Source organism: Globicephala melas, chromosome X, assembly GCF_963455315.2.
Source record: "Globicephala melas chromosome X, mGloMel1.2, whole genome shotgun sequence".
Lineage (NCBI taxonomy): Eukaryota > Metazoa > Chordata > Mammalia > Artiodactyla > Delphinidae > Globicephala > Globicephala melas.
In genome coordinates, this window is record NC_083335.1 from 68,923,761 (window position 1) to 68,937,053 (window position 13,293).

Genomic DNA, 13,293 nt, shown 5'->3' on the forward strand with positions numbered 1-13,293 from the left:
AGACAGTGAGACTGAGCAGCAATTAGTAGGAAAATGTGTTCTTCAGAAATGTTTATTGAGCACCCATTAGATGCCAGACCTTGTAGATCATGCCCCTCTCGGCTGCCATGAGGCCGGCAGCTGGTAATTCTAACGCAGCCTTACCAGAAGATGTGGAAAATCCTGGTTATCCAGAGCAAGAGCTGAAAAAGCCACAATTTCTGGCAAGGTGTCGTGCTCCTGGGGCCGTCACATCTGCTCCATGTCAGAGGTCAACCCGACAAACAAGGACATGGATGCTAACAGAAAAGGGAGCTCCAAGACCCAAGGTATGCGAGGACAGTTATGAATCCTGTCCCCCGGTAACCTTGTAGCACCACCAGCTAGAGTTCACTCAGCACCACCTTGCACACATATGTCCCTGTACTTCAAAAGGTAAGCAACATATTACACAGAAACCTTCCCAACCTTTTAGGAACTGACCCTTCTAAAGTAGGTGACCATATAAACACACACACTGACAGACGACAGCCTGAACACCACGCCAGGGAATCATCATCATCAACAAACATTCACTCAGTACATAAAACATGCAAGGACAAGTGCTGGATGGGGGAGCCTGGGAGGGAGGGAAACAAACTAAAACAGGGAGCCTACAATCTAGGAGGGACATGAAGACGAACAAAAACGATCAAAGGCAGCATTTGGTGATGGTGGTTGATACCAGAAACTGGCTCAACTCCTCTGGCTGGAGGGCACTTGAGTACTTTGGCAATGCTTGAGCTCAAAAGCACCCAGAAATTCTGTGCAAGGTGTCTGGGCCTCTTGGAAACACTCACAGAATAGGTGTCCAGCTGCTCCCATGTTACCCCAGCTGTGCAATGGGGAGACTCACCTGTGAAGTATTCTCCAAACTCCTGCTCCAGTTTCATGGCTTTGTCATAGATCTTATTTGCTTGTTCATATGTCTGCCGTCGGTTCATTTCCCTGCCAAAGACACGGAAGAAAACAGTACCCAAAACTAGGTTCTATGTTTTGATTAACATAAAGGATTGTTCCAGGCTCCCTGAAGAGCTGCTCAGCTGCCCTCTGAGAGCAGCAGCGGCCCAAGGCTCAACATTCCTCAAACCTTCCAGGTTTGAAAGCTCAACCAGGAATACACGCAAGTGCACTCGAATCCAAAGGAGCCCCCAGTGAACAGGGTGGGGCGCAGACATTCCACTGAGCACCCATTGGGTCTTACCCCTGCCCAACAAACCACCTGATTTTTCATTTCCTTTCCAGGGCCCTCTCCTAGCCGAGAGTCTCAGCAAATACTTACATAAGCGCTTCAATGGACTTGGGCTTGATGAAAATGGCAATGGGGTAAAGTTGTGACTGCTGCAGCCTCTTGATAGCATTGCCAGAAACATCTAAGATGCAGTGCTTGCCCTGAAAAAGCAAAGACTGGCATCAGTCCACCCAGTCCCTGTCTACGCCCTGTGCTAACCCAAACATCCACCTGCGGGAAACATGGGGCCACCCAGAGAGGCCTGGAAGATTCTACTTCTGAGGTACCCAGGCTCCACATTTTGCTCCTACTACCCAGACAAGGCCACATGTGAAGCTGCAGGTGGGTGACGCTCTGGGGTGAGTTGCGCAGAGGAGACAGATGCCTCCAACCTGGGGCTGGGAACACGCGGAGTGGGCGTGGCGTTGGTCAGCACTGCCACTGGGTAGGGCCATGTGCTGGAAGGATGAGGATCCACGCAGAACTTTGGCTGCAGCATTTCTGTGCTCCCTTTGAGGGTAATTTCGTAGGGCCACCGCCTCCGCCTCTCTCCTTACCCTCTCTGCAACTGCCCTCACTGACTGGATGCTGGTCCCATAGAGATTATCGTTGAATTGGCCTGCCTCGATGAACTTGTTGTCCTGAATATCCTTCTCCATCTGTTCTCGGGAGACCACAAAGTGGTAGTCTTGCCCATCCACTTCATTATCACGCCGAGGCCGGGTAGTATCTGCAGGAAGAGAGGAAACGCTCTGTGGTGCAAGGACAACGACCTGCCCCAAGCCCCGGAGAGCTGACTTGTTCCCCCCAACCACCGCCGGGCCCCAGGGCCACTCCAGTGCTTTTCAGATGAGTCGGGGGAAAGAGGCTGGGAAGAAGTTTGTCTTGCCTACATCTCTTCTAACAGCCAGGTTAGAAGCTGGGAGCTATCTGCTTTAGCTTCAACCGGACCAGAAAGGTGGGGTTTCCTGGGCCAAGGTCTGGCAGACAGAGGGTGCCAAACGTGGTACAGGAGCCAGCAAGCCTCACAAGCCGACCAGAGGGCTGCACCCACACCTCGTGGGCTGGGCACCCCCAAGCGCCCAATCGTTCCCAACCACCACGACTCAAACTCCTCTCCAAGGGAGTGAGCAGGCCGGCCTGATGTCTTAATCCTCCCCACATCAGCTTTGGGGGAATGCGTTGCTGCCTAATCTCTTCCAGGGTGGGTTTTTTCTTTTTACATTTTTTAAAACTATTTTTTCAGCTGTGCCGGGTCTTACTTGTGGCATGCGGCATCTTCGTGGCGGCATGTGGGATCTACTTCCCTGACCAGGGATCGAACCTGGGCTCCCTGCATTGGGAGCATGGAGTCTTAGCCACTGGACCACCAGGGAACTCCCTCTTCCAGGGTGTTAGATGCACCCTGTTCCCAGAGAACCCTAGAACCTGGCCGCAGGCCCTTTCCATAAAACATCAGAGCAACAATTCCCAGGGCACCAACGCCTCCCTCCCAAAGATGCCCTGGGCTTTTACGTGGTACACAGGATCCAAATTTATGCGGGAACTCCGAAATCAGGTCATCGTTGACTCTGTCCTTCATTGGGCCCAGGATGATGACAGGCCTTGCATAGTGAACTGGAGAGCAAGCACAGAGACAGTCAGTGAGGCCCCCACCAGACGGCCTGCTGTCCCTCCCCGTATGCCTGGAGCACTGAGGCTCTGGAGCCACTGCTCAGACGGGAGAGCACATCTTCAGCCATTCTGCCTTTTAACTACAAAGACATCAAAGAGCCTTTAATTTGAGAATATCTAAGTCCAAGGCAAGTATGAAACCAGAAGCATCTCCCTTTCCAACAGATTCAGGAGAAATCTCTGCATGGGCACCAACAGCTGAGCAAGGGTTTTCAGAGCAGCCACGGAAGGGAGGGACCGAAGCCTCTCTTTTAGCAGTGGCCACATCCACTGAAAGCGACCTCTGCCATCCTTTTCAATCTGTCCTATCCTTCGGAAAGCATCCCGGCAGCAAGCAAAGGTATAGTGAGGGGTGCACGCTGGGTGGCCTTCCCTGTTCTAACGCTAGGAAGAAGTAGATGAGAAGGAGGCATCCAGGGACTGGCTGCCCTCCTACTCCCCCACCTTCACCCCTCTGCCGCCACGGCCAACCACTGGGCCGGGCCCCATGACCACCAGACTGGCTCAAAGGCAAGGCTCTCAGAAGGGGGCTTACTTTCTTGCCGTGTCACTGGCTCATATGACAAAATAGCATCCTCTTGTCCTTCTGCAACAAAAAAGGGAGACATGTTAGCACTTTATCATCTGCCTCCCTGTGTCCTCATCTCCCTACAACGTTCACTTCACCCCCACCTCTGCCAGAAAACAGCCTTGTCAGCTGGTACTTGCTAACACCTGCCCTTGGGCCTATCTACTTCCCATTGGCAAGAAAGCACAGGAAGACCTTCACCGCCCCTGGGACAGGAGTCAGGAGTCCTCTTGTTCAGTGAAATATAGCTGAGCAAAGGGACATGACCCAGAAGCCATGAAGCCTCCACCAAAAGCCACCTCAATTTCTCGGAACTCTTCTTATAGGTAATATTCTACTGTGCTCAGCTGCCTTCTTGCTCTGGTGAGAATCACAGGAAAGCGTCAACTGGTCGAGACACACTGCCTGTGTCCCCTCATCTGCAGGCAAGGGAGTCAGGGCACTCATGCAGGTCCCCAAAGATGCAGCTAAACTTTGCCCCTTTTAAGGGTCTACCTATCTCCCCTTCACTGGAAGAAGCAACCAGAAAAGTGGCACAAGGCTGGGCTAAGGTCCTCAGTGCCCTTTAAGAGCAGTGCTGAGCACTGCTCTCCCCTCACGGTAGAGCTCCATCTATCCTAGCAGTGATGAGCTCTTCCTAAAACAGTCACCAAGAGACGTGGTACTGGGCGCTAGGAGGTCCCAAAGTGGCCGACGGCAGTGCCGGGGAAGGCAGCGATATCTGCATCAAGCCCCAGGATGCATTCTCAGGGCCTCCAGCCACAACTCCTGAGAGGCCAGTAGTCCCAAAGTTCATGCGGCTTGAATTGTGGCTTCTCTGGCCTGGTCACAGGATCTCTGAAGGAAAACTGGGCAGTCATCTGGTCATTTAGCCCAGCTAAAAGGTAAGGACACCAAGCCTTAACCCAGGGAGTACTAGTGACCTGGAAAGGCAATTCAGAACAGTATCCCACAGGAGCCATTCTTCTTTTGGTCTCTGAGCAAATCTGTAAAACTGGCAGCACCTACAGCCCATAGTGGCTACGGCAGGGATTTGCTCACTGGCTGCTCAGCCTTCCCAGGGCCCAGGGAAGCTTTTAAGTCAGGTCCTGGCCAGAACTGCAGGGCTTATGCTCTCCCCTTTAATACACAGCCTAAATCCCATCCCATAAGGACAAAATGGCCACAGCATTTCCAGGATCTCCAAGTGTACATGGCTAAAAGAAGCAGTAGCCTCTGAACAGAAATGGCAGCCGTGCAACGCTGGAATGAGGATGGCTGGGACACATGGTAGAGCTACATGACATGGGGGAGAATGACACACACTTACTGGAACTGCTTTCGCTGTCACTGGTGTTGGATGTCACTCCCTCTGCAAGCCAACAAGAAAGAGACTCCGATTCAGAACACACCACTGAGAGGTCACACGCGGCAGAAAACTCAAATGCTCCAAGAGCCAGACACTGAGCTGCCAACCAAGTCAGGCCACGGGAGGCCTGCCACATCAGGCTACCAGCTGGGAGGCACAGCTCCAATCCTGAGCCCCGGCCACCTCGCACTTGTCCCCAGGGCCCTCTGGGGCTGCCAAGGCCCTCCCTACAGACTACCAGCTTCCAATCTTTGGCAGCATCCTCTTCATCTGAATCAGAAGAACTGACTTGGATGGTTTCCAAATCCTATCCCAAAATGCACCTCCCAATGCTAGACAGGCAGTGACAGTAGCAAAGAGAAGCCCAGCGACCAGGCTGCTCTTGAATTTCCTCCCCACATAGAACCCCTGAAGTACAGAATTGTGCACGACTAAGAGGCTAAGCACTGGGTTGGTTGAGCAATCAGCAGGGAATGACGTGTTGGCCAATGGGTGGAACCAAGAGCCCTCCTGCTGCTGCTACCTGGAAAGAGGGCTTGGCCCCAGCGGTGAAAGGGGATGCTCCTCCGTCCAGGAGAAGACAGACACGTCACAACACAGAGACAACAAATGAAGAAGAACACTGGGAAGACAAGACGATTCTCCTGTCTCAGACTGTCGGGGCCTCCCCGCATCTGAGCGGGCCCAGCAGCCGCACTTGCAGGAGGCACAGAGCACAGTTTGGCCCAAAGAAAGCCCATCGCTCCCAAGACGACAGTCGAATGAAGATGGAACATGGAAACAACGAACTATGGAGTGAGACACTGCTCGTTTCAGCCAAGATGACACTATTCCAGACCGTGATATGCTGTGGCCCCCAGGAAGGACTGGCTGAGTCACCACCCATGCTAGTTCCTGAGCAACCCCCCGATGAAGCTCCTTTACCCTCACGCCTTTATTACTTATGGAAGCAGAGTATCCACTAACAGAACCTGCCCGGCACGGCCGCATGTGTGTGCACGTGCCTGTGTGCACAGCAGGGAGGCTAAGGCCCTGTCATCTAGGTCCCTTCCTTTTTCAAGTCTAGGATTATTTTCCAGAGGGGAGAGGTTGGTCAGGGTTTTCCCAAGCTAAAGCACTAAATATATATAGTCCAGAAAATGCTGTCGAGGCTCCCACCTGCTCAGCCCCTTAGAGATGCTCTGTGGGGAGCCAGCCCACAGCCATCTCCTGAGGCCCCTGAACCTTCTGGGACATCCCAGATGTACGCTGGGTAAAGGGCTTCACGGTACTCTTACCCCCTGTTTAGAGAGACTGAAACAGCTAATTCTTAAGTCCAATTCTTTAGTGCTGCGTCACTGGAAGAAGAATACAACAGGCGGGCACCCCTCACCTCAACAATAGGTTAGAGATGAGCTGAGTGGTCACCTCTGGAGAAGCACTTCTTGCCCCCCCTCACTTATAAGGTGGGATGCCAAGACGGCTCCACACCATTTCAAGGTACAAAAGGAAAAAAAGAGACATGAATGATAGGCTTTTATTAGGGTACCAGGGATCCAGAGCAAAAGTGTGACATTCAGAGCCACTTCTAATTCCTCCTGCTGTGGTACCAGTTCTCACAAATTCTCTCACTGCCCTCCCCTCCGCCCTTTGCCCTCACCCATGTCCCCTATACCCCAACCCCAGCAACTCCACTCATGCCAGAAATACAGTTAACAGTATGTAAGTTTGACTTACTCAGGTTCTTTGCTCCATAATAATCGTCACTTAACCCAGGGAAGTCCTAATTTCACAGACAGCAGAACAAAGTGGGAGGGAGGGAGGGAGGGAGGGAGGAAGGGAGGGAGGAAGGGAGGAAGGGAGGAAGGGAGGGAGGGAGGGAGGGAGGGAGGGAGGGAAGGAGGGAGGGAGGGAAGGAGGGAGGGAAGGAGGGAGGGAGGGAAAGAATTGGGGAGAAGACAGAAAATAGAGAAAAAAGACAAGGGGAAGGAAGAATACAGAGCCAGGTGAGCATCAGTGACAGAAGTATGAAATACTATGAAGACCTATAAATATAGCCAGGTTAAGAACTTTGCTACAGAAAGAACATCCCAGGTCATATATGATACCTGGACTTCATGCTGCCCAATTTGCTGCCAAAAGGCCCTGGAGCGGATGACCTTTTTGAGGTGGTCTATATATAGCCTACAGGCCGACAGGACAGACAGGTGACTTACCAAGGCTTGGAACACCTGCTTTGACTAAGTGTGTAGTTACACAGCCATCTCTGCTTTGCCCCTGAAATCACCATTTCCCTCTGAGGGTGAATGAAAAGTCAAACATCTATGTGTGGCAGACAGGCTGGCAGAATTATCATCATCCCAAGGAGCTTTCGTCCAATACTGACTCACTCTGTCCAAACCCTTCAGGGAAAGCTTCGTGCAGTCTGAGGTGTGGGCTTCCAAGCTGACCTGAGTTCTGCAGACCACAGGGGATGAGCTCAGCTTCTGGAGAATAAGCACTAGGCAGTTTCAACGCTTATCCAGCAGCCACTCCCCTCCCCCGTTCAGCTGGGCCGCCCAACAGCGAAGCCTCCCCAGGCTGGGCTCAGCACGGAAGTTCTGGAATTGTCTGGTGAACGAACTATGGTGACCTCACCTCAGGCCTCTGTCTCAGACCGTCTCCTACTGCACCTAGTGCTCCTTATTGAGCTACCCAGAACTGTGAGCCCTAACCTGCATCTGGATGAGGGCACCATTGTAATCTACTAGCTGCCACCCCAGACACTGATGACCTATGTATCCCATGACCATGAAACATGCTGGCCTAGAAAAAGGACATTCCCTATCGGAACGAGTCAGTCTCCTGCTGTCCCAACAGCTCAGGACCCCGAGACCCCTCCTTGTGAGGCAGAAGAGGAGAGGTTTACAATTCACCATGAGCCATGCGAGAAATACTTTAGCAGCCTGACCTGGTATTTAAGGTTAGGGTGAGAGCAGTTAATTTCTGAGGCACATGGTAGAAAGAGAATATTTCTCAGGATGGCAAGTTCATTCAGCCCAGCTTTATGGCCTTTTCTATCAAACCAGCTTTGTGTTGCTCAATAAACCTTTATTTGGACAATGTTTAGTAAACCCCGTTCGGTGTCAATTCGTTTAAGCAAGAAGGATTTTATTTTGAAAGCTGGCTCTGTAACACTCTGGGAAGACAGTGAGTCTGTTAGAGCTGTGTGAACGTCCCTAGGCATTACACGCATATGCACGTGCATGTAATTCAAGAAGTAGGCCCAACTCCAGGTGTCCAGGGAAGAAAAGGCTCTTCTCTTGACATAGATGAGTGAAGATAAGGGAAAGAAAACACAAGAGGAAGAAGCCAGGAGAGCAACACCGAGTCCCTAGACTTGGTTTTCTTGAAAAACCATTTTTCTGAACTTGACCCTATAGCTGATAACCGCTCATCACCACCACAGCAGAGCTCAGCCATGCACTCCCAACGCCAGTGCCAGCGACTTTCTGGTGGGCAAGCCCTGGAACCTCAGAGCCTCCAACATTCTTTCAGAGCGAGGAGCTGGACAAAAAAGACCCAACGTCTCCCTGTGCAGACCAATTTCTACCCTGACTCTGCAAATAAGCAGGTACACACACACACACACACTCACACGCATGCACACATGGCGGATAGACGGGGGACCGACACACACGGACACATACACACCCACACCCATACCCACACACACTTTCCCAGTCTTCGGTGCAAATGAGGAAGAGAGGGCGGGGCTGTGGGTGGCCTGCTCTCTGTTCCCTGCTGCTACTTACGTTCCTGTACGCTGCTCTCCTGGGCCATGTTTTCTTTGCTCTTGTAAAATGGAAACTTTCGAGAGAGGCGGAAACTCTTTTTACGTTTCGTTTTGATCGACTGTGAAAGAACATGAACATGGAGGGGAAGGACAGAAGAAAAAAAAACAGAACAATGGATTTTAAAGCATGCAAGAAAAACTAAAATGGAGACAATGGTGAGCTAAACAAAAGACCATCTCTCACAAATGGAGTCTATGAGATTAAATGAAAGTTGATGTAAGAGGAAAATTATGTTTACAGGAAAATGTTGTAGGGATGTTAGAGGTTTCTACCTAATCCAGACTCACAGCACTCACTGGTACTTCCTAAAGGATAAAGGTCACTGTAGCCTCCTGGACACATGCCCTAAGGTGCCACTGATACACACAGAGTCATCTACTCCGTGTCTCTCTTCCCTCTACCGCTCCAGAAGTTCTTTGGCCTGTGAAGCTCACAGAAGAAAAGGGGTGAATGGACAGAGCCCTCATGCCTCGTTCGGTCTGAAGGGCGGTCGGAGCTCTGGGGCTGGCCTTGCTGGCTGGATGACAAGGCCAGGCTCTGTTCAGGGTCCCCACAGCTCCGAAAGGGTCTACAGCCAGGGAGACACCCACAAGTGGTTTCATGTGCCCCAAGAAAGTCAGCCTTCCAAACAGTCCAACTCCAACACATCTTCAAGAGCCAGTTACCCAGGGGGAAGGAGTATACACTGGCTGTAGAGGTTGGGTGCCCGCTCTCTCTGCTTTGTGAAAAGCAGTCAGTATTCTGATAGGACAGAGCCAGCGCCCTGAAAAAGAGATATTCTTTTGTGCTCGCCAGTTTTCTTATCCACCAGACAGACTTCAAGCTTCTTATGCCTCTTCACATGTGGCTGACTTCCTTGGGGATCCCCACTTACCCTGTTAGACTCAATCATCCCCGTCCTGGCATGAAACTTCACGGTTTTCAATCGAGCCCTTTCTTTCTTTTCCACCCTGTTTTGGAGTCAGAAAGAAGTCCTGTTACTGCCAGTGCATGGTCTCAGCAGTGGGCTGCAGTGGGCACAGCAGCCATCTTTGACTCACTGAATCGTAACCATGTCCTGAGCACCAGCTCTCTACCAAAAAGGAGTAATAAAGCACATCCACTGCTCTCAAGCAACTTATAGTATAATAGGTAAAAAAGAAATCAATACCAGGAACAGGGGAAGGAAAACCTCTCTCATGATCATGACGACTCACCTCTTCTTACTGGGGATCACACCAATTTGCTCACTTTCTCCATGGGGGGTCACCAGTCTCGCCTGCCACCACTCATCATCAGAGGCGTTAATGACATGTAGAATGTCACCATAGGAGAAGCTGAGGCCTTGGCTCGGCAGGCAGCTGTCCCGAGTCCGGTCATAATCAAACAAGGCCCTGGAAACAAACAGTGAAAGATGAAATGGTCATCTCAACCCTAAATAGGTGGAAGGATGGCAGAGGAAGGTCAACCCAAAGAGCCAGCACACACCCAGCAGCCTTACAGCAGACCAGAAGGAATTCTGTGGGAGACTGCATCCTTCTTTCAGTCTTGACATTGTAAATATCCCATTCTCCCAACAAGGGGCATAAGGGAAAACAATCTTTCACGAGTCCCATCTCCTCCCAGCTTCTGGACATGAAGTGTGAGTCCAAAGCAGAACACCCTCGCTAGTCTTCTCCCTCAGCCACGTCCTAGGGAAACAAGTTAGTTCTGCCAATGGGCTGTCTCAGTTTACAACAAATCTTTAAAAAGTAGTTGAAGATAGGACACAAAAATGTTAACTACAATCCCAAACAATGAATGGTAAATGCTGTAGAAATACAAAAGAGAAAAGGGCCGTGCATCCTGGGGCAGCGAAAGAAAAAGCTGAGGCTGATGTTGACCCCGCACAAGGATAAAGTTGAAGGGGCCCCTCTAAAGAAGTCTCCCAGTTCAGTCTCTCTCTCTCATATACGGGGAAACGGAGGCTCAAGGAGGAAGAATAATTTGACTGAGGTCACACACCAAACTAACTGGGACAGAAGCCAGGTCCTCTGATAAGACATGCAGAGTAAAGATTAAAGGGGAGGGTAGGAGAAGGTGGGGAGAGAGCTATTCCATCTAGGCTTGAAAAAAAGGAGGAGACCAGCCTGGTTGCAGCTGAGAGTCATGGAAAATGAGGCTGGAAATAAAGGTCTGGTGCCAATTTTGGAAGGTCTTGAATAGACCTGATCTAGTGACCCCTGAAGATTCGGGAGGTAAGGAAGTGACACATCCAAAGAGACTTAGGAACATTAATCTGACCTCATATATGATGAGATAGCAGGGAAAGGGGGCGGATTTGAAGGAACATTTAAACCAAAGCTGCAAGCTCAATCCTTCAGGATAGACTGCTGACTTCGGCTCTGGTGAAGCTGGTACTTGACAGCAGAGCTCCCCTGCTCAGGGAACAGACACATCTACACGAAAGTGTCTACTTTTCTCATCCACTGGATCTCTCCTCATACGCAGTCACCACAAATGGGTGATTTCAGTGAAAAGTTTGTATTTTTCTACTTGTAATCTAGGCTCTGTCTTCTTCATATTCTCTGTTAACACCTTTGCACATACAGCCCAGCAGATTTCCCAGAACTAGTTCCAAGACTTAGACTTCTACCTGCAATACAGTGGTCTGTGGCTCAGAGGGAAGCTGCAAAGTAAAACATACTATTTCCCCACGTGCAGGCCGGCCCAAATGAAATGCAGAAGGTCATAAAACTGTGGAGCGTGAAACACCCATCTACATCTTAAACTTCTTAAAATGGAATCCTTAAGAAGTCACTGTCAGAGTATTTGAAAATGAAAATACCCAAATTCTGACCCAAAACCCTTTATCTCCCTCAATTTACACACTCAAAGCAATAAGGAGAGAGGCTGAGGTCAGCAGATTAAGGAGGCCCTCCATCCCCAAGGTTCTTTCTGGGCTTTGTGTGATAGAATCAAATCTGAACACGTCTGCACTGCATTGGAAACTGAGTGTCCTAAAGCAAGGAAGCTATTCTGTCAGAGCTTCCTACGAACACGTGCATGGTGAAGACCTTATCTTAAGTGACAATGAGAAACACTAAATGTCATTATGGGCTTCAAAGATTAAAACAAATATAGTAAGGAAAAGAACAGAGCTTGGATTCCGCACAAATTAGTTTGGAGAGGGAAGGAAGAAGATGTTGAAATGAGTTAGGAGAGATTAGGATGAGGCTGTAGAAGATTAGAAGGGAGAGTTTACTGGTTACAAGTTTAAAACATAAAAGGGACAATCCAATATATATTTTAGCACCTCACAGAACCATACTGACCTTTGGCAACAGCAGTAAGAAGCTGGAGTACATACAGTAAAGTTGATGTAAACATTTTCTGGATGAGGAATCCAATTATTGGTAATTGATTAAACGTCTGAGATTTAAATAAAACTAATAGGTCAGTTTACTTCCAAGATGAATTTTGGATACTTTACAATATTAAAACACATAACACGAGCTAAGTAAAAACAAAATAAGCACAGATCCAAGGCAACAAGAATGCCAGCAGTTCCCACTGCCTGTCAGGAATGGAACTGTTTGGTTTGTTTTTAAACCACAGGCATGTGTTCCTTTTACGACTTTCAAAAAATGTAACTCAATTTAAAAAGGAACTGCTTTCAAATATTTTAGCTGTTTCTTTTTCTTTTCTAACATATTTCTAAACAACTGCTTCTTCTTGCTTTGTTTTTTACATTTTAGACATTATGTATCGGTCTTCTATAGCACTCACCCATTCTTTTCCCCCTGCCCTCCCAATTTAGTTACATCACATTTTTTTGGTTAAACAATATTTAATTTTACATCATTATGTAAGTGGTGTTCATAGATGACTACCCCTCCTTTCCTATAAACTTTTTCTATTGTTGTTTTTTTTAAAACAAATTTGTTTATTTATGTTTGGCTGCGTTGGGTCTTCGTTGCTGCGTGTGGGCTTTCTCTAGTTGCCGCGAGAGGGGGGCTACTCTTTGTGCTGGTATGTGGGCTCCTCATTGTGGTGGCTTCTCTTGTTGCGGACCACGAGCTCTAGGCGTGTGGGCTTCAGTAGCTGTGGCACATGGGCTCAGCAGTTGTGGCTCACAGGCTCTAGAGCGCAGGCTCAGTAGCTGTGGCGCACGGGCTTAGTTGTGCCACAGTATGTGGGATCTTCCCAGACCAGAGCTTGAACCCGTGTCCCCTGCATTGGCAGGCGTATTCTTAACCACTGCACCACCAGGGAAGTCCTCTATTGTTTTTTTTCCTGGTGGAAATAAATGCCTGATTTTTCATTTGACTATATTTCTACATCCCTATTATTTTGTAACTCCCTTATTTAACACATAGAAGGCTATTTAGATTTACTATTTCTTTTTGTTACAGTTAAAATATTCGAAAGCAGTTACCTTTGTGTAGCAAGAAAGGGGGTGAATAGGCAAGGGATTAAATTTTTTGCATATGCTATTGTAATATTTGACATTTTAAACTATCCATATGCATTAATTTCATTAAAAATTAAATTAATAAAAGCTCATTATAGAATATTTGAAAAATATAAAGCCTAAAAATAGAAAAATCACATTTAATGTAACTTAGAAGTAATTCTTCATACTGTTGTGGTATTGTATAATATTGCATAATAAACACAC

The 13,293-nt window shown here is 48.8% G+C and overlaps 1 protein-coding gene across 7 annotated transcripts in view; it reads right to left on the minus strand.

Annotated features, from left to right (window-relative positions):
- Nucleotides 1–13,293, minus strand: part of DLG3 (discs large MAGUK scaffold protein 3) — a 61,846-nt gene that overhangs the window by 2,452 nt on the left and 46,101 nt on the right. For 4 of the 7 annotated variants that reach the window (XM_070044756.1, XM_070044755.1, XM_030850517.2 and 1 more), the window contains 9 exons: nt 9,851–10,027; nt 9,529–9,604; nt 8,613–8,712; nt 4,801–4,842; nt 3,459–3,509; nt 2,765–2,866; nt 1,807–1,979; nt 1,301–1,410; nt 875–966 (listed from right to left, as the gene is read on the minus strand). In XM_070044756.1, the coding sequence (XP_069900857.1) occupies nt 875–966; nt 1,301–1,410; nt 1,807–1,979; nt 2,765–2,866; nt 3,459–3,509; nt 4,801–4,842; nt 8,613–8,712; nt 9,529–9,604; nt 9,851–10,027 (923 nt within the window). Of the gene's footprint in view, nt 1–874; nt 967–1,300; nt 1,411–1,806; nt 1,980–2,764; nt 2,867–3,458; nt 3,510–4,800; nt 4,843–6,555; nt 6,602–7,208; nt 7,305–8,612; nt 8,713–9,528; nt 9,605–9,850; nt 10,028–13,293 lie in introns of all 7 variants that reach the window. The other 3 variants (XM_060293054.1, XM_060293050.2, XM_060293051.1) reach the window with 3 other exon arrangements.